The sequence below is a fragment of the Ranitomeya imitator genome, chromosome 8 (assembly GCF_032444005.1).
Source record: "Ranitomeya imitator isolate aRanImi1 chromosome 8, aRanImi1.pri, whole genome shotgun sequence".
In the NCBI taxonomy this organism is placed as follows: Eukaryota; Metazoa; Chordata; class Amphibia; order Anura; family Dendrobatidae; genus Ranitomeya; species Ranitomeya imitator.
Genome location: NC_091289.1, coordinates 97834060 through 97855838, shown reverse-complemented (window position 1 = coordinate 97855838; position 21779 = coordinate 97834060). Strand labels below are relative to the sequence as shown.

General features: G+C 46.7%; 1 protein-coding gene across 2 annotated transcripts in view; it reads left to right on the top strand.

Annotated features, from left to right (window-relative positions):
• DDR2 (discoidin domain receptor tyrosine kinase 2) overlaps positions 1 to 21779 on the top strand; it is a 522895-nt gene that overhangs the window by 285606 nt on the left and 215510 nt on the right. For both annotated transcript variants that reach the window (XM_069737198.1, XM_069737197.1), the window contains exon 3: positions 941 to 1042. In XM_069737198.1, the coding sequence (XP_069593299.1) occupies positions 967 to 1042 (76 nt within the window). In that variant the 5' untranslated portion in view covers positions 941 to 966. The remainder of the gene's footprint in view (positions 1 to 940; positions 1043 to 21779) is intronic.

The following is a 21779-nucleotide window of genomic DNA, read 5'->3' as shown; positions in this document are numbered from 1 at the left end:
TTTGGTTACTATTAGATACATTTTATAGGTGAAAGATGGTCATGGAGGTGGTGAGGAAGAAGGGGCACTGCAGAAATGGATTTGACCTGAAAAAGGGGGAATGGTTTCACTAATAGGGAACCTATTGTAACCGTTTGAATCACACCTCTGGCTGTCCATATGCTCTGCTGCCGCCCAGCAATACGCGGTTTACACAGGACATAGCGCTCTTACCTATATTTATCCCCATTTGCAATCCAAGTTTGAGAGAGTCCCATTTTATAGGGTCAAATCGTTACATTTTGTGGATTGCATTATAAATAAAAAAAACTTTTTTGGGAAATTTGCAGTACCGAGTACTTCACATTACTGTGTTGAGATGTTAGTACTGACACTGTCAGACTATTAACAGTGGTAAACAGTGCAGGGACACACCCTAACTGGTAACGCCCATTTGTCATTTCATTCATAAATATTTACAAGCATCAGAGGTATGACAACAATGCAGTTGTAAGAGAAGATGCTCCAGAATTGTCACATCAGAGGAAATTTTCTAAGGGTATGTGTCCACGTTCAGGATTGCATCAGTATTTGGTCAGGATTTTTCATCAGTATTTGTAAGCCAAAATCAGGAGTGGAACAATTAGCGGAAAAGTATAATAGAAACATCTGCACCACTTCTGTATTTATCCCCCACTCCTGGTTTTGGCTTACAAATACTGATGAAAAATCCTGACCAAATACTGATGCAATCCTGAACGTGGACACATACCCTTAAACATATGCATCAGGAGAACTGATAAATAAAAACAATGATACTATGAAGGGGCTGAATTCTCAAAGCAGGTAGGTGGGTCCTCCCAAGTTCATTACCATATTACTAGTGTCTAAACAACACCTCAATGTAAAAGAAAACTAATAAAGCAATGTTAAAAATCTGATGATTGCTATATTTTTGCAGGTCTTTCTTCACTCAACTGCTAAAAGATGAGAACAGAAAAGCAAATAATATTAATATTACTACTTCAGATCTTAAGCTCTGTAGAATCACAAGTCAACCCAGGTGAGTGTTATGGAGCTGGGAACATCATGTAAACTAATTTTACTCATTTTTACAGGTTAAATATGCAGAATTTTCATCTAATGAGGGCCACATTATAAAATAGAATTAAAAGAATACATGCCTATTTAAAGCATTTTTTTTTAATTGCAGTGCTGGAGTGGTGCTCCTGTAATAAATAGAGCGGTCGTGGCTGTACCCTGCCACACTACAGGAAAATCCTAGCTGAGTGTGTGTGTGCTGTCACCTTATCAATGCGCCGCTGCAGACAGCATGCTGTCGCTTGACATGCCAGGCCCGACCCCAGAGAAGTAGGGAAGAATGAGGGAGATCAGGGTCCAAAAATAAACTTGTCTTTACTGAACAAACTGATGAGAAATACAGTACATACATCAGATAACAGGCACAACACTTAAATAATACATCTTCTGCACAATCCAGAGACAGGAACTTCACTGTTAAATGGTACATTTCTTCTGTTACATGTTTCTTTCTACAAACCGCCTTGGAAACCTCCGTTTTCACTTCTGGTGAGAACCTCATAGGCTGAGGTGAATTGCTATGACTATTCTGAAGTTCCAATTGATAAGGGCCACACGCCCCTTAGTGTGCCACTGCGTCTTCAATTCCCTGTAGGAGAACAAGTGTCCCAACCTGGTCATCTGCTACTAAATGGCCTTCAGGTCTGGCTACATTTCCACTTCTTATTAAGTATCAATACCATTTGCTGCAGGCCTCCGCCTGGGATAAGGAATTCCTATGCCATTTAATCCTTGTTCACGTCCGAACATGTTATTGAGTATGGTCTCCCTTCTTTGCACATGACACCTAGAATCAGTGAGTGACACCAGCGCCGCCCCACAGTTCTAGCACTGCCCTCAAATGAATTTGTCATCAGAAGGCAGTGCCGATGCTAGTGCTGTGCTCACCTCTCTCACAGTTTCTATTAGCATGGATCCAGGACATCTTCTAAGGGTGCCGATGCAAGAAACTTTAGTAATTAACAGCAGCACTATCCCCCTGATGATGTCTTGTTCCAAGAGGCTCAATAGATGTTACAGGGAAGTGAGTGCAGCCCCAGCCTCCTGTGGCATTCTGTTTGTGACGGAAGTGCAGCACAAAAAAACACATTTAGGGATTAGCTAGATACAGAAAAGTGAAGGGTATTTGATATGGGCAGCACGGTGGCTCAGTGGTTAGCACAGCAGCCTTGCAGCGCTGGAGTCCTGGGTTCTAATCCCATCCAGGACAACATCTGCAAAGAGTTTGTATGTTCTCTCCGTGCTTGCGTGGGTTTCCTCTGGGCACTCCGGTTTCCTCCCACGTTCCAAAGACATACTGATAGGGATTCTATAGATTGTGAGCCCCATTGGGGACAGTGATGATAATGTGTGCAAACTGTAAAGCGCAGCGGAATATGTTAGCGCTATATAAAAAATAAAGATTACTATAATAAAAAATAAAAAAAAGTGGTTAGGGTGTAAAGACAGACATTGAGAAAGGCCATTTTAGGTGCCAGACCAACCCTTTCACTGACAAAATGATACTGCATGCAGCATTTTTATTCCAGGCAAATGAAGCACACCTTACTCGACCTGACAAACCTTTCTACTGGCCAATGAGGCCTGTCAGGTGTCAATGGTATCTGTACAACAGATCTGGCACTAAATAATGATGTCCATTATCAATGGACATTCTGAGGCAGATGATTTTATAATTTGCAGAATCTTGTACATTAATTTGTCTGCGCAATTTTACCTTTACAAAATTCCTACAAATATTTACTGCGTATTATAAAAAAAGCAATGTAAAGCAAAACAAAAACATTGTATGTTGTGTTTTTTAAATATTCAACCACTTCCGAAATGTGACGCATATGTACATGCAAGAAGAGAGCTAGCTCCTATCACTCCTGTCAGTTTGTGGCAGCAGCATTTAAATGGTATGACTGCATGACACGACCATTCCATCGCCTATTGTACACCTGAAACAAAGCAATAAAACAAAAAAGAGCCCCGTCATGAAGGGGTTAACCACAGAATTTAACGCAAAATTTGTCTGCAAAGCAAATATATAAAAACAAAGTTCTGTTAAAATTCCAAGGAAACTGACACAAAAATTTGTCATTGTTTTCAGAAAACTGGAGTTTGTGAAACCAGCTTATGGTATGTTCATACTACATCCTTTATTGGCAGACAAAAATTAACAGCTTTCACATGAAAACTGCAATAGGAAACTCTTCGTTATTGTGGAGTTTTTGGTGGAGTCTGGCTTTTCCCGCAGTCAATCTTGAGAAGATTTTAAAGGTGTTTCTGATGATTTATTACAAACATTTTTTCCAGCCTATTGATTAGACACTTTGAAGCATTTTCCATTCTTCATTCTTTTCTCCAACCAAGTGGTTTTGAAAGCCTGAAGCATTTTAAAGACGCTCAGAAGCATGAGAATAAGTTTAATGTTTAGGAAGATTTTTTTTAGCTCTTTTTCTGGCATTTTAGCAGCAGGCTCGCTCATATAATGGAAAAACTTGCAGTGTGAACATACCCTGATGGCTCAATTGGGTGGGCCAATAGAGCTCTTTGATTTAGAAATTGGATCTTGATTGCAAGCATAAAAATCATAGTTATCGGAAGCACAGACAGCATGATGCTGAATTGGGACAGAATGGTGTTTCTCACCAAATTAGAATATCATCAAAAAGATAATTTATTTCAGTTCTTCAATACAAAAAGTGAAACTCATATTATATAGTCATTACAAACAGAGTGATCTATTTCAAGTGTTTATTTCTGTCAATGTTGATGATTGTGACTTACAGCCAATAAAAACCCAAAAGTCATTATCTCGGTAAATTATAATAATTAACAAAAAACACCTGCAAAGGTTTCCTAAGCATCTAAAAAGGCCCCCTAGTCTGTTTCAGTAGGCTTCACAATCATGGGGAAGACTGCTGAATTGACAGATGTCCAGAAGGCAGTCATTGACTCTCTCCAGAAAGAGGGTATGCCACAAAAGGTCATTGCTAAAGAAGCTGGCTGTTCACAGAGTGCTGTATCCAAGCATATTAATGGAAAGTGGGGTGGAAGAAAAAGTGTGGTAGAAAAAGGTGCACAAGCAACTGGGATAACCACAGCCTTGAAAGGACTGTTAAGATAAGGCCATTCAAAATTGGGGTGAGATTCACAAGGAGTGGACTGCTGCTGGAGTCATTGATTCCAGAGTCACCACACACAGATGTATCCAGGACATGGGCTACAAGTGGTCTACTACTTGAGGTCTAGTGTGAAGTTTCCACAATCAGTGATGGTTTGGGGAGCCATGTCATCTGCTGGTGTAGGTCCACTTTGTTTTATCAAGACCAAAGTCAGCACCGTCGTCTACCAGGAAATTTTAGAGCACTTCATGCTTCCCTCAGCCAACAAGCTTTTTGGAGATGGAAACTTCATTCTCCAGCAGGACTTGCCACCAGTCCACACTGCCAAAAGTACCAATACCTGGTTTAAAAACAACAGTATCACTGTGCTTGATTGGCCAGCAAACTCACCTGACCTTAACCCCATAGAGAATCTATGGGGTATTGTCAAGAGGAAGATGAGACACCAGACCCAACAATGCAGACGAGCTGAAGGGTGCTATCAAAGCAACTTTGGCTTCCATAATACCTCAGCAGTGCCACAGGCTGATTGCCTCAATGCCACGCCGCATTGATGCAGTCACTGATGCAAAAGGAGCCCCAACTGTTACGGCCACCGCTGCTCGTCCGCGTCGCGCCGCTTCTGGCCGCCGGCGCGCTGCCCCTGCTTGCGCTGGCCGCACTTCATTCGGGTCCCGGCACGTCATTCCTCCTGCGGCGCCGGCTCCTTCCGCCGCTGCTCGTCCCCGCCGCATTACTTCCGGGGGACGGCGCGCTCGTCGTCTGCTGGCCCCGCCTCCTCCTCGTCCTGATGGGGATGTTCGGTGTCTGCGCCGGCGCGCGGGGGTCTCTGGAGGGCGCCTACGCCCCTGTCTGGCTTCTCCTACTTCCGGGATCCGGCACTCCAACCAATCCCGGTAAGACCCTCACTATTTCAGGCCACCTCCCCTGCTAGGAGGTGCCTGAGTGTCAATTGCTTTTTGCTTTGTCTCTGGCCTCTTCTGCTCTTGTGCTCGTACCTTCCGGTACTTCTTGTGTTCCTTCCGCCTGTGTGTCCCGCTCCTGTGTTCCGTTCAGTGTCTTCCTTTATTATTTCTTCCTGAGCCGTCCCTTCTGGTATCTGCTACCGTGGTAGGGTCTTCTTCGGGTCTGCCCCAGCCAGTCCCTGTATAGGGGTTGGTTAACACCTGGTCCGCTCGCCCGGAGGTAGTACCTTGCCACGGTCCAGAGGGTCCACTCTCGCTTTCGTCTCAGATAGCGTAACAGAACACTCAGGCCATGGACCCCGCAGGTGCCGCGTTTTCCGCCCAAAAGGAATTGGGACATTTGCGCGACAATCAACAGCGCATCATGTCGTTTTTGAAAAATATGGAGTCCCGTTTGACCTCATTACAGGCCGCCGACCCAGTTAGTGCTTCACATCTAGCGAGCCTTCAGCAAGAGCTCTCCCAGCAGCGTGATACGCAGGCACGCATGCTGACTTATATGGCCTCCATTGACGACCGTTTATTCAACCTGCAGTCTGTCCCTACGCCCCCTATTCAGGTAGTGTCACAGGACCCAAACTCTTCCTCCTTATCTCACCCGCCGCCTCGTCTCGGCAAACCTCCCAAGTAATGCGGTGATCCCAAACTTTGTAGGGGGTTCCTAAACCAGTGCCGTCTCCACTTTGAACTTCTTCCCCAGCAATACCCGACTGATCGGGCCAAAGTGGCTTTTATTTTTTCCCATTTAGAGGGAGAGGCCTTAGCCTGCATTAATCCCCTCTGGGAGCGGGACGACCCATAGTCTCTCAGTTAGCTTTTTTCCTGGAGACCTTTCGCAAAGTTTTCGATGAGCCCGGGTGATTAGCTTCCACTACGGAGTCTCTTTTTAGTCTACAGCAAAGCTCTCCAACGGTAGGCCAATATGCTATTCGCTTCCGCACTTTAGCCTCTGAGCTGGGGTGGAACAACGAGGCTTTAGTCGGGGCTTTTTGGCGTGGTCTGTCCAGTCGGATAAAAGATGAATTGGCTAGATGAGATACTCCCACCTCTTTGGAGGACCTCATAGCCCTCGCGACGCGCATCGATCTACGCTTCCAAGAGAGAACCCGTGAAACCGCCAAAGAGAGGAAGCCTGTTCGCTCCCTACCACCAGTCCGTAGGCCGGGGAGTCCGCGCCCTGTGACGTCCTCTGCTGCCTCTGGACCTGAGCCCATGCAAGTAGATCGTGTCAAGATGGCAGAGCAGCGTCGTCGGGAGAGACGTTCCCAAGGGCTCTGCTTTTATTGTGGTAGCGCTGCTCACTTGTTGCGATCCTGCCCTGATCGTCCGGAAAACTCCTCCGCCTAGGACAGGTAAGAGAGGCCTCCCTAGGTGTTTCTGATTCCTCTCTACCCCTGTTTTTCTCTGTCTTACTTGTTCTTAATCTTAAACGATTTTCCGAAGTTGCGTATGTGGATTCGGGTGCGGCGGGCAACTTTATCAGTCTTGAGGCAGTTCGGAGACTTCGCATACCAGTTATCTCTTTGGATACCCCTCGTCTGATTGCTTCCGTGGATGGGAGACCCTTGCAAGACGCCATCACCCTAATTACGGAGGAGGTCGAACTACAGATCGGGGCCCTACATCGGGAGAAGATCACCTTTTTCGTCTTGCCTCACCTTGCCCATGCTTTGTTACTTGGGTTGCCGTGGCTTCGAACTCATGAACCTACTCTGGACTGGCATTCGGGTGATGTGCTCCGTTGGGGATCTACTTGTCATAAGTGATGCCTATTGTCCGTTAGTCCTGTAGTTCTTCCTCAGACAGTTTCCATTCCCTCCGGATTGCCCTCTCCTTATTGGACTTTTGCTGATGTTTTTGATAAAAAAGAGGCTGAGACTCTTCCGCCACATCGTTCCTATGATTGCCCGATCGAACTTCTTCCCGGTTCCATCCCACCTAGAGGAAGAATTTACCCACTTTCTTCAACTGAGACCACAGCGATGTCTGAGTACATTCAAGAGAACTTGACTAAAGGATTCATTCGTAAGTCTTCCCCTGCAGGTGCGGGATTCTTCTTTGTCAAGAAAAAGGATGGTTCTCTTCGACCCTGCATCGACTACAGAGGCTTGAACAACATTACAGTCAAGAACAAGTACCCTCTACCCCTCATTCCAGAGCTCTTTGATCGACTTAGAGGGGCCCGAATTTTTACTAAGTTAGATCTCCGGGGAGCGTACAACCTTGTTCGTATTTGTGCCGGCGATGAATGGAAGACCGCTTTTAACACCCGAGACGGCCATTATGAATACCTGGTCATGCCGTTCGGCCTCTGCAACGCTCCAGCAGTCTTCCAGGAGTTCGTTAACGATATTTTCCGTGACCTTCTCTACTCTAGTGTAGTGGTGTATTTGGATGACATCCTGGTTTTTTCTGTGGATCTGCCATCCCACAGAAGAAGTGTTCGTTTGGTCCTGCAACGATTGAGAGAGAATCGTCTTTATGCTAAGTATGAGAAGTGTCTCTTCGAACAGACCTCGCTGCCCTTTCTTGGTTACATAATCTCGGATTCCGGTCTCAAGATGGACCCTGAGAAAGTGAATGCCATTCTCAATTGGCCACGTCCCTATGGAATAAAGGCTATCCAACGGTTCCTGGGATTCGCTAATTACTACAGGCAGTTCATATCCCATTTCTCGTCTGTGATTCAGCCGCTTTCTGCTCTCACCCACAAGGGTTCCAACCCGAAGATTTGGACCCCGGAGGCCGAGAATGCCTTTGTTCTTCTGAAGCAGTCTTTTTCGTCCGCTCCAGTATTGCACCATCCTGAGGTTAACAAGCCATTCGTTCTTGAGGTGGATGCTTCCTCCACGGGAGCTGGAGCGGTGCTCTCTCAAAAATCCTCTACGGGTCGACTGGTTCCTTGCGGATTCTTCTCTAAAACATTTTCTGCCTCTGAACGCAATTATACCATCGGAGACCGTGAACTTTTGCCCATCAAGTTGGCTCTGGAGGAGTGGAGACATCTTCTAGAGGGAGCAGTTCATCCTTTCGTTATTCTCTCTGACCACAAGAATTTGGCCTATCTTCAAACTGCACAGAGACTAAATCCACGACAAGCTCGATGGTCTTTGTTCTTTGCTCGCTTCGACTTTGAGCTTCGCTTCCGGCCAGGTGACAAAAATATCAAGGCCGACGCACTTTCCAGACTTTCACAGCCTGAGGAGGTCGATGAAGAACCAGCTTATATTCTGGATCCTTGCAAAGTCGTCACGGTGGCTCCTGTAAGCATGATCCATCCTCCTCCGGGTAAGACCTTTGTGGCCGAGGGGGACAGAGAGAAGGTGCTTCACTGGGGACATTCCTCGAAGTTAGCAGGCCATGCTGGCATAAAGAAGACCCACCTTCTCATTACCCGCTACTACTGGTGGCCAGCGTTACGTCAAGATATCGAGGAGTTTATTGCCTCTTGTTCTTCTTGCGCTAAGAATAAAGTGCCTAGGCGATCTCCTCACGGAGGACTGCTTCCTCTCCCCGTCCCGTCTAGTCCGTGGCAGCATATAGCCATGGACTTCATCACCGATCTACCGAATTCCTCAGGTTGTACAGTCATCCTTACAGTGGTGGATCGGTTTTCCAAGATGGCTCATTTTGTTCCTCTGTCTGGTCTACCTTCGGCTCCAGAGTTGGCGAAGATCTTTGTTTCAGAAATCTTCAAACTTCACGGTTTTCCTCAAAACATCGTGTCTGACAGAGGTGTACAATTTACATCTCATTTTTGGAGGGCTTTATGCAAACTCTTAAAAGTGACTTTAGACTTTTCTTCGGCCTACCATCCTCAGACTAATGTTCAAGCAGAACGAACAAATCAAATTGTGGCTGCCTACCTTCGTCACTTTTCTAACGTCCACCAGAATGATTGGGTCAGTCTTCTGCCTTGGGCTGAGTTCGCATATAATAATCACTCCCATGAATCCTCTGCAAAGTCTCCTTTTTTCATTGTGTTTGGTCAACATCCGAATATGCCTCTCCCAGTTTCCTCAGTGTCTGCAGTACCAGCTGCTGATGCAGTAATTTCGGACTTTTCTTCTATATGGAGAGAGGTTAAAGAAGCACTTGAGATGGCATCTCTGAGGATGAAAAGACATGCGGACAAAAGACGTTTAGATTCTTCCCCGTTTTCTCCCGGTGACAAGGTCTGGCTTTCTTCACGGTACATTAGACTTAAGATTCCTTCTTGTAAACTTGGTCCTCGCTACATCGGTCCTTTTGAGATTCTGAGTCGAGTCAACGATGTCGCCTACAAGCTGAAGCTGCCCGCCTCGCTCCGTATTCCAAATACCTTTCACTAGAGTTGAGCGACCTTGACCTTTTTAGAGTCGAGCCGGGTTTTGCGAAACCCGACTATGTCCAAAGTCGGGTCGAGTGAAATCGGCCGATTATGACGTAAAGTCGGGATCGACCGAAACACGAAACCCAATGCAAGTCAATGGGGCAGCATAGTCGGCAGTGAGTGGGGGCCAGGAAAACACCTAGAGTACCCATTTTAATGTCAAAACCATCCATTCTTCTTAATGAAGCTTGTCAAGCGTAATTTACCTTATAATAATTGGAAGGCATTTGAAATTGGGGGTCATTTGGCTAAAGTTGTGGGGGGTAGGGCTGGTTCAAGTAATTAGTGGGCCCAGGAAATCTGGACCACGTCACGGCAGTGGAGCAGGGAGAGGTAAGTATTTCAACTTTGCAAGTGCTGTGAACCTGAGCAAGCAGGGGGGGCCCACTCGTTGGCATTGGCACTGGCACAGGGCCCCTCAAAGTACAGTGGTGTGTTTGCACGGCGGGGGCGCCTCCCACCGGCAGCAACACTTTTGCGTACTATGAGAGGCCCTGTGCCAGTGACGTCGCCAACTAGTATTCCTCCCCCCACCTGATGAAGGAACCTGCACTTTCATCTGCACCTTCCTCTTTGTCCCCGTGTAAGGTGGTATGGTATGCGGGAAGAGCAACCTGACTTTCAGCAGGGTCACAATGTTGTTGTGTAGCGTGCACGGGGAATGTTGCGTTATGGGTCAATGTACCAGCAGACTCATCTATCACTGGCTGGGCAATGGGCACGATGAAGTGGAAACACAGATATAGGCCCAAAGAAGAAAGTGGGCTAAATGCAGTTCAAAATTGGTAACACAGGAATAACCAGGGGGCATTGCAGTGGAGGACAACTGGAATGAGAGGCTGACACAGAGAGTAGGGCCAAATCAGTAAGTAGTCGAAATGCAGTTCAAAATTGGCAACCGTAGTAAACAGGCGGCACAGCTTTGTTCAGTGGAGGAGAACAGCAAGGAGTGGCAGACACCAATAGTAGGCCCCAACCCAACTAGTAGGCCAAATGCAGTCTAACATTAACAACTACTTAACGAGAGGCTGAAAATGGAATTTCAGGACAGGAAACCAGGAGAACAGCAAGGAGTGGCAGACACCGAGAGTAGGCCCCAAACCAACTAGTACGCCAAATGCAGTTGTTCCATTTAACCACAATTTAATGAGAGCCTGAAGATAGAAGCTCAGGAAAGGCAACCTGGGGAACACCTTGGAGTGTAACACACCATCTCTCTCCACCCCATACCCATTTTGTAGGCCTAATGCTGTGTACTTTTCTACAACTACTAAACGAGAGTCGGAAGACCGAAGCAATGGCAAGGAAACCTGGGGAACACCTTGGAGTGTAACACACCATCTCTCTCCACCCCATACCCAATTTGTAGGCCTAATGCAGCCTACTTTCCGACACCTACTAAACGAGAGCATGAAGATCGAAGTTCAGGAAAGGCAACCTGGGGAACACCTTGGAGTGTAACACACCATCTCTCTCCACCCCATACCCATTTTTTAGGCCTAATGCAGTGTACTTTTCTACAACTACTAAACGAGAGTCGGAAGACCGAAGCAATGGCAAGGAAACCTGGGGAACACCTTGGAGTGTAACACACCATCTCTCTCCACCCCATTCCCCATTTTTTAGGCCTAATGCAGCCTACTTTCCGACACCTACTAAACGAGAGCATGAAGATCGAAGCTCAGGAAAGGCAACCTGGGGAACACCTTGGAGTGTAACACACCATCTCTCTCCACCCCATACCCATTTTGTAGGCCTAATGCTGTGTACTTTTCTACAACTACTAAACGAGAGTCGGAAGACCGAAGCAATGGCAAGGAAACCTGGGGAACACCTTGGAGTGTAACACACCATCTCTCTCCACCCCATACCCAATTTGTAGGCCTAATGCAGCCTACTTTCCGACACCTACTAAACGAGAGCATGAAGATCGAAGCTCAGGAAAGGCAACCTGGGGAACACCTTGGAGTGTAACACACCATCTCTCTCCACCCCATACCCAATTTGTAGGCCTAATGCAGCCTACTTTCCGACACCTACTAAACGAGAGCATGAAGATCGAAGCTCAGGAAAGGCAACCTGGGGAACACCTTGGAGTGTAACACACCATCTCTCTCCACCCCATACCCATTTTTTAGGCCTAATGCAGTGTACTTTTCTACAACTACTAAACGAGAGTCGGAAGACCGAAGCAATGGCAAGGAAACCTGGGGAACACCTTGGAGTGTAACACACCATCTCTCTCCACCCCATTCCCCATTTTTTAGGCCTAATGCAGCCTACTTTCCGACACCTACTAAACGAGAGCATGAAGATCGAAGCTCAGGAAAGGCAACCTGGGGAACACCTTGGAGTGTAACACACCATCTCTCTCCACCCCATACCCATTTTGTAGGCCTAATGCAGCGTACTTTTCTACAACTACTAAACGAGAGCATGAAGATCGAAGCTCAGGAAAGGCAACCTGGTGAAAACCTTGGAGTGTAACACAACCTGTCTCTACACCCCATACCAAATTTGTAGGCCTAATGCAGCGTAGTTTCCACCAACTACTAAACGAGAGCCGGAAGATCGAAGCTCATGAAAGGCAACCCGGGGAACACCTTGGAGTGTAACACAACCTCTCTCTACACCACGAAAGGGCTGATTCTTAGGAAGGAAGGCTGTTGTAAATAAGCATTGCGCGTCCGAGGGTGATTATATTCTTATTCGGTATCTACTCACCCTCGGACGCGCCATGCTTCTTGATTTGTAATTAATGTTTATTTGCAATGTGCTTTTGACTTACTCAATTATTTTTTTAATTATTGATTTTATTAAATTAATAGTTTAACATCTTATTGGAAATAATTTAAAGGAGACGCGACAGGACAACACTCGGTGGATGCCATATCTGTGTTAACAACTCCAAAAAACTTTCAGTTAACTTCTTGCAGGAGAAAGAAATTGTAGCTGTTGGACCTTTGTAGTACAGTTCCAGATATTTGTTGTGTGTTTGTTTTGATTGTTAAAATGTCTGCATTTGAGATCTCAACACGATCTTATTTTTTATAATCAAATTAATTTTTTAAATATTTTATTAGGTTGGTTCAAGGGGTACACTGTTATGGCTGGCAATCAGGCAACACAGCGTGCAGTAATCAGCGCACATACAGAGATCTGGCAATAACTAAAAACAATAGGACGAGCTCTGAGACGTGGAATCTCTGTAGACTGCAGTACCTGATCTATCCTCACACAACTATAAGCAGCAGTGGATTGCGCCTATCACTACCTATGCAACTCGGCACTGCCTGAGGAGCTGACTAGCCTGAAGATAGAAATACAAGCCTGACTTACCTCAGAGAAATACCCCAAAGGAATAGGCAGCCCCCCACATATAATGACTGTTAGCAAGATGAAAAGACAAACGTAGGAATGAAATAGATTCAGCAAAGTGAGGCCCGATATTCTAGACAGAGCGAGGATAGCAAAGAGAACTATGCAGTCTACAAAAAACCCTAAAACAGAACCACGCAAAGGGAGGCAAAAAGACCCACCGTGCCGAACTAACAGCACGGCGGTGCACCCCTTTGCTTCTCAGAGCTTCCAGCAAAAGTTAATAGCAAGCTGGACAGAAAAAACAGAAAACAAACTAGAAGCACTTATCTAGCAGAGCAGCAGGCCCAAGGAACGATGCAGTAGCTCAGATCCAACACTGGAACATTGACAAGGAGCAAGGAAGACAGACTCAGGTGGAGCTAAATAGCAAGGCAGCCAACGAGCTCACCAAAACACCTGAGGGAGGAAGCCCAGAGACTGCAATACCACTTGTGACCACAGAAGTGAACTCAGCCACAGAATTCACAACAGTACCCCCCCCTTGAGGAGGGGTCACCGAACCCTCACCAGAACCCCCAGGCCGACCAGGATGAGCCACATGAAAGGCACGAACAAGATCTGGGGCATGGACATCAGAGGCAAAAACCCAGGAATTATCTTCCTGAGCATAACCCTTCCATTTGACCAGATACTGGAGTTTCCGTCTAGAGACACGAGAATCCAAAATCTTCTCCACAATATACTCCAATTCCCCCTCCACCAAAACAGGGGCAGGAGGCTCCACAGATGGAACCATAGGTGCCACGTATCTCCTCAACAACGACCTATGGAATACATTATGTATGGAAAAGGAGTCTGGGAGGGTCAGACGAAAAGACACCGGATTGAGAATCTCAGAAATCCTATACGGACCAATAAAACGAGGTTTAAATTTAGGAGAGGAAACCTTCATAGGAATATGACGAGAAGATAACCAAACCAGATCCCCAACACGAAGTCGGGGTCCCACACGGCATCTGCGATTAGCGAAAAGCTGAGCCTTCTCCTGGGACAAGGTCAAATTGTCCACTACCTGAGTCCAGATCTGCTGCAACCTGTCCACCACAGAATCCACACCAGGACAGTCCGAAGACTCAACCTGTCCTGAAGAGAAACGAGGATGGAACCCAGAATTGCAGAAAAATGGAGAGACCAAGGTAGCCGAGCTGGCCCGATTATTAATGGCGAACTCAGCCAACGGCAAAAATGACACCCAATCATCCTGGTCAGCGGAAACAAAACATCTCAAATATGTTTCCAAGGTCTGATTGGTTCGTTCGGTCTGGCCATTAGTCTGAGGATGGAAGGCCGAGGAGAAAGATAGGTCAATGCCCATCCTACCACAAAAGGCTCGCCAGAACCTCGAGACAAACTGGGAACCTCTGTCAGAAACAATATTCTCAGGAATGCCATGTAAACGAACCACATGCTGGAAGAACAAAGGCACCAAATCAGAGGAGGAAGGCAATTTAACCAAGGGCACCAGATGGACCATTTTAGAAAAGCGATCACAGACCACCCAAATGACCGACATTTTTTGAGAAACGGGAAGGTCAGAAATGAAATCCATCGAAATATGTGTCCAAGGCCTCTTCGGGACCGGCAAGGGCAAAAGCAACCCACTGGCACGTGAACAGCAGGGTTTAGCCCTAGCACAAATTCCACAGGACTGCACAAAAGCACGCACATCCCGTGACAGAGATGGCCACCAGAAGGATCTAGCAACCAACTCCCTGGTACCAAAGATTCCTGGATGACCGGCCAGCACCGAACAATGAAGTTCAGAGATAACTTTACTAGTCCACCTATCAGGGACGAACAGTTTCTCGGCCGGACAACGATCAGGTTTATTAGCCTGAAATTTCTGCAACACTCTCCGCAAATCAGGGGAGATGGCAGACACAATGACTCCTTCCTTGAGGATACTCGCCGGCTCAGATAACCCCGGAGAGTCGGGCACAAAACTCCTAGACAGAGCATCCGCCTTCACATTTTTAGAGCCCGGAATGTATGAAATCACAAAATCAAAACGAGCAAAAAATAACGACCAACGGGCCTGTCTAGGATTCAAGCGCTTGGCAGACTCAAGATAAGTAAGGTTCTTATGATCAGTCAAAACCACCACGCGATGCTTAGCACCCTCAAGCCAATGACGCCACTCCTCGAATGCCCACTTCATGGCCAGCAACTCTCAGTTGCCCACATCATAATTACGCTCAGCAGCAGAAAATTTCCTGGAAAAGAAAGCACATGGTTTGAACACTGAGCAACCAGAACCTCTCTGTGACAAAACCGCCCCTGCACCAATCTCAGAAGCATCAACCTCGACCTGGAACGGAAGAGAAACATCAGGTTGACACAACACAGGGGCACAGCAAAAACGACGCTTCAACTCCTGAAAAGCTTCCACGGCAGCAGAAGACCAATTAACCAAATCAGCACCCTTCTTGGTCAAATCGGTCAATGGTCTGGCAATGCTAGAAAAATTACAGATGAAGCGACGATAAAAATTAGCAAAGCCCAGGAATTTCTGCAGACTTTTTAGAGATGTCGGCTGAGTCCAATCCTGGATGGCCTGAACCTTAACCGGATCCATCTCGATAGTAGAAGGGGAAAAGATGAACCCCAAAAATGAAACTTTCTGCACACCGAAGAGACACTTTGATCCCTTCACGAACAAGGAATTAGCACGCAGTACCTGGAAAACCATTCTGACTTGCTTCACATGAGACTCCCAATCATCTGAGAAGATCAAAATGTCATCCAAGTAAACAATCAAGAATTTATCCAGATACTCACGGAAAATGTCATGCATAAAAGACTGAAAAACAGATGGAGCATTGGCAAGTCCGAACGGCATCACCAGATACTCAAAATGACCCTCGGGCGTATTAAATGCCGTTTTCCATTCATCTCCCTGCCTGATTCTCACCAGATTATACGCACCACGAAGATCAATCTTAGTAAACCAACTAGCCCCCTTAATCCGAGCAAACAAGTCAGAAATCAATGGCAAGGGATACTGAAACTTAACAGTGATCTTATTAAGAAGGCGGTAATCAATACACGGTCTTAGCGAACCATCCTTCTTGGCTACAAAAAAGAACCCTGCTCCCAATGGTGACGACGATGGGCGAATATGTCCCTTCTCCAGGGACTCCTTCACATAACTGCGCATAGCGGTGTGTTCAGGTACGGACAAATTAAATAAACGACCCTTAGGGAATTTACTACCAGGAATCAAATCGATAGCACAATCACAATTCCTATGCGGAGGTAGGGCATCAGACTTGGACTCTTCAAATACATCCTGAAAGTCCGACAAGAACTCTGGGATGTCAGAAGGAATGGATGACGAAATAGACAAAAATGGAACATCACCATGTACTCCCTGACAACCCCAGCTGGTTACCGACATAGAGTTCCAATCCAATACTGGATTATGGGTTTGTAGCCATGGCAACCCCAACACGACCACATCATGCAAATTATGCAGTACCAGAAAGCGAATAACTTCCTGATGTGCAGGAGCCATGCACATGGTCAGCTGGGCCCAGTACTGAGGCTTATTCTTGGCCAAAGGTGTAGCATCAATTCCTCTCAACGGAATAGGACACCGCAAAGGCTCCAAGAAAAATCCACAACGCCTAGCATAATCCAAATCCATCAGATTCAGGGCAGCGCCTGAATCCACAAACGCCATGACAGAATACGACGACAAAGAGCACATTAAGGTAATGGACAAAAGGAATTTGGACTGTACAGTACCAATAACGGCAGAGCTATCGAACCGCCTAGTGCGTTTAGGACAATTAGAAATAGCATGAGTAGAATCACCACAATAGAAACACAGTCTGTTCAGACGTCTGTGTTCTTGCCGTTCTACTTTAGTCATAGTCCTGTCGCACTGCATAGGCTCAGGTTTACTCTCAGACAATACCGCCAGATGGTGCACAGATTTACGCTCGCGCAAGCGACGACCGATCTGAATGGCCAAGGACATAGACTCATTCAAACCAGCAGGCATAGGAAATCCCACCATTACATCCTTAAGAGCTTCAGAGAGACCCTTTCTGAACAAAGCCGCTAGTGCAGATTCATTCCACAGAGTGAGTACTGACCACTTCCTAAATTTCTGACAATATACTTCTACATCATCCTGACCCTGGCATAAAGCCAGCAGATTTTTCTCAGCCTGATCCACTGAATTAGGCTCATCGTAAAGCAATCCCAGCGCCTGGAAAAATGCATCAACATTACTCAATGCAGAATCTCCTGGTGCAAGAGAAAACGCCCAGTCCTGTGGGTCGCCGCGCAAAAAAGAAATAATAATCAAAACCTGTTGAATAGGATTACCAGAAGAATGAGGTTTCAAGGCCAAAAATAGCTTACAATTATTTCTGAAGCTCAGGAACTTAGTTCTGTCACCAAAAAACAAATCAGGAATCGGAATTCTTGGTTCTAGCATCGATTTCTGATCAATAGTATCTTGAATCTTTTGTACATTTACAATGAGATTATCCATTGAGGAGCACAGAGCCTGAATATCCATGTCCACAGCTGTGTCCTGAAGCACTCTAATGTCTAGGGGAAAAAAAAGACTGAAGACAGAGCTAAGAAAAAAAAAATGATGTCAGGATTTCTTTTTTCCCTCTATTGGGAATCATTGGTGTGGCTCCTTGTACTGTTATGGCTGGCAATCAGGCAACACAGCGTGCAGTAATCAGCGCACATACAGAGATCTGGCAATAACTAAAAACAATAGGACGAGCTCTGAGACGTGGAATCTCTGTAGACTGCAGTACCTGATCTATCCTCACACAACTATAAGCAGCAGTGGATTGCGCCTATCACTACCTATGCAACTCGGCACTGCCTGAGGAGCTGACTAGCCTGAAGATAGAAATACAAGCCTGACTTACCTCAGAGAAATACCCCAATGGAATAGGCAGCCCCCCACATATAATGACTGTTAGCAAGATGAAAAGACAAACGTAGGAATGAAATAGATTCAGCAAAGTGAGGCCCGATATTCTAGACAGAGCGAGGATAGCAAAGAGAACTATGCAGTCTACAAAAAACCCTAAAACAGAAGCACGCAAAGGGGGGCAAAAAGACCCACCGTGCCGAACTAACAGCACGGCGGTGCACCCCTTTGCTTCTCAGAGCTTCCAGCAAAAGTTAATAGCAAGCTGGACAGAAAAAACAGAAAACAAACTAGAAGCACTTATCTAGCAGAGCAGCAGGCCCAAGGAACGATGCAGTAGCTCAGATCCAACACTGGAACATTGACAAGGAGCAAGGAAGACAGACTCAGGTGGAGCTAAATAGCAAGGCAGCCAACGAGCTCACCAAAACACCTGAGGGAGGAAGCCCAGAGACTGCAATACCACTTGTGACCACAGAAGTGAACTCAGCCACAGAATTCACAACAGTACACGGGCCGCAGTAGACAGGTCAGTGGAGGCCTAGTGGAAGGAGGGACCGCAGATGCGCCACTGTTTCACCCATACACAATTAGTAGGCCTAATGCAGCGTAGTTTCCAACAACTACTAAACGAGAGCCGGAAGATCGAAGCTCAGGAAAGGCAACCTGGGGAACACCTTGGAGTGTAACACAACCTCTCTCTACACCACGGAAGGGCTGATTCTTAGGAAGGAAGGCTGTTTTAAATAAGCATTGCGCGTCCGAGGGTGATTATATTCTTATTCGGTATCTACTCACCCTCGGACGCGCCATGCTTCTTGATTTGTAATTAATGTTTATTTGCAATGTGCTTTTGACTTACTCAATTATTTTTTTAATTATTGATTTTATTAAATTAATAGTTTAACATCTTATTGGAAATAATTTAAAGGAGACGCGACAGGACAACACTCGGTGGATGCCATATCTGTGTTAACAACTCCAAAAAACTTTCAGTTAACTTCTTGCAGGAGAAATAAATTGTAGCTGTTGGACCTTTGTAGTACAGTTCCAGATATTTGTTGTGTGTTTGTTTTGATTGTTAAAATGTCTGCATTTGAGATCTCAACACGATCTTATTTTTTATAATCAAATTAATTTTTTTTATATTTAATGATGTTGGTTCAAGGGGTACACGGGCAGCAATAGACAGGTCAGTGGAGGCCTAGTGGAAGGAGTGACGGCAGACAGGCATCAAAGGCCTAACATTGGGCTGGCTGTAGGCAAGTTAAAATTGGTTCCAGGGGAACACGGCCATCAGTGGCCTGGTCAGTGTAGTTGTAGTTGAAAGAACGGGACGCAGACAGGCTTCGAAGGCCTAACATAATAACATAGGGCTGGCTGTAGGCAAGTTAAAATTGGTTCCAGGGGAACACGGCCATCAGTGGCCTGGTCAGTGTAGTTGTAGTTGAAAGAACGGGACGCAGACAGGCTTCGAAGGCCTAACATAACAAACTTGGGCTGGCTGTAGGCACTTTTAAATTGGTTCCAGGGGTACACGGGCAGCAGTGGTCTGGTCAGTGGAAGTCTAGTGGAAGGAGTGACCGCAGACAGGCTTCCAAGGCCTAACATAACAAACTTGGGCTGGCTGTAGGCACTTTTAAATTGGTTCCAGGGGTACACGGGCAGCAGTGGTCTGGTCAGTGGAAGTCTAGTGGAAGGAGTGACCGCAGACAGGCTTCCAAGGCCTAACATAACAAACTTGGGCTGGCTGTAGGCACTTTTAAATTGGTTCCAGGGGTACACGGGCAGCAGTGGTCTGGTCAGTGGAAGTCTAGTGGAAGGAGTGACCGCAGACAGGCTTCCAAGGCCTAACATAACAAACTTGGGCTGGCTGTAGGCACTTTTAAATTGGTTCCAGGGGTACACGGGCAGCAGTGGTCTGGTCAGTGGAAGTCTAGTGGAAGGAGTGACCGCAGACAGGCTTCCAAGGCCTAACATAACAAACTTGGGCTGGCTGTAGGCACTTTTAAATTGGTTCCAGGGGTACACGGGCAGCAGTGGTCTGGTCAGTGGAAGTCTAGTGGAAGGAGTGACCGCAGACAGGCTTCCAAGGCCTAACATAACAAACTTGGGCTGGCTGTAGGCACTTTTAAATTGGTTCCAGGGGTACACGGGCAGCAGTGGTCTGGTCAGTGGAAGTCTAGTGGAAGGAGTGACCGCAGACAGGCTTCCAAGGCCAAACATAACAAACTTGGGCTGGCTGTAGGCACTTTTAAATTGGTTCCAGGGGTACACGGGCAGCAGTGGTCTGGTCTGTGGAAGTCTAGTGGAAGGAGTGACCGCAGACAGGCTTCGAAGGCCTAACATAACAAACTTGGGCTGGCTGTAGGCACTTTTAAATTGGTTCCAGGGGTACACGGGCAGCAGTGGTCTGGTCTGTGGAAGTCTAGTGGAAGGAGTGACCGCAGACAGGCTTCGAAGGCCTAACATAACAAACTTGGGCTGGCTGTAGGCACTTTTAAATTGGTTCCAGGGGTACACGGGCAGCAGTGGTCTGGTCAGTGGAAGTCTAGTGGAAGGAGTGACCGCAGACAGGCTTCCAAGGCCTAACATTACAAACTTGGGCTGGCTGTAGGCACTTTTAAATTGGTTCCAGGGGTACACGGGCAGCAGTGGTCTGGTCTGTGGAAGTCTAGTGGAAGGAGTGACCGCAGACAGGCTTCGAAGGCCTAACATAACAAACTTGGGCTGGCTGTAGGCACTTTTAAATTGGTTGCAGGGGTACACGGGCAGCAGTGGTCTGGTCAGTGGAAGTCTAGTGGAAGGAGTGACCGCAGACAGGCTTCGAAGGCCTAACATAACAAAATTGGGCTGGCTGTAGGCACTTTTAAATTGGTTCCAGGGGTACATGGGCAGCAGTGTATGGTCAGTGGAAGTCTAGTGGAAGGAGTGACGGCAGACAGTCTTCGAAGGCCTAACATAACAAAATTGGGCTGACTGTAGGCACTTTTAAATTGGTTCCAGGGTAACACGGCCAGCAGTGGCCTGGTCAGTGTAGTAGTTGTAGAAAGAAGGGACCGCAGACAGGCTTCGAAGGCCTAACATAACAAAAATGTCAAAACAATGGTATTGTCAGTGCCAGGCATTGAAGGATGTCAGCGCCTAGACTACACATTGGTGAAGCTGTGAGAGATAATTTTGCTAGTGGTAGAGCACTGTTTGAGCTGGGGGGGGGACTGTCTTGTGGCCGGCGGTACAGGCACAGGGCCCCTCATATTACAACGGTGTGTCTGACGTTGGGTGCGCACCACCACCGCCAGAGACACTTTATTGTACTATGAGGGACCCAGTGGCAGTGCCGTCGACCAAAAGCGGCCACACCCACCTCTTCAGACAAACAGCACTCTCAAGGGTCCAAGCGCAAAGTGGCGATAGCACGGCCCCGTGTGGGGAGTTTGGCCATTTCGTGAGGTGGAAACATGTCGTATGCTGGACAATCAGGTGAAGAAAATTACGAGATTGGAAAAGTCATTCAGAATAGTCCACAGGCAAGACCTTTTCATAGGAAAGCTAGGTGTCAGCCGGGCAGGGTGGGGCAAAAGATTTTGAAATCCAGTTGTGGTTCATTTTAATGAAGGTTAGATCATCTACATTTTGGGTAGCCAGACGAGTCCTTTTTTCTGTTAGTATTGAACCTGCAGCACTGAATACTCTTTCTGATAGGACACTAGCTGCCGGGCAAGCAAGCTCCTGCAATGCATATTCTGCCAATTCTGGCCAGGTGTCTAATTTGGATGCCCAGTAATCAAATGGGAATGACGGTTGAGGGAGAACGTCGATAAGGGATGAAAAATAGTTTGTAACCATACTGGACAAATGTTGTCTCCTGTCACTTTGAATTGATGCTGCAGTACCTGTCCTGTCTGCGGTCATAGAAAAATCACTCCACAACCTGGTCAGAAAACCCCTCTGGCCAACGC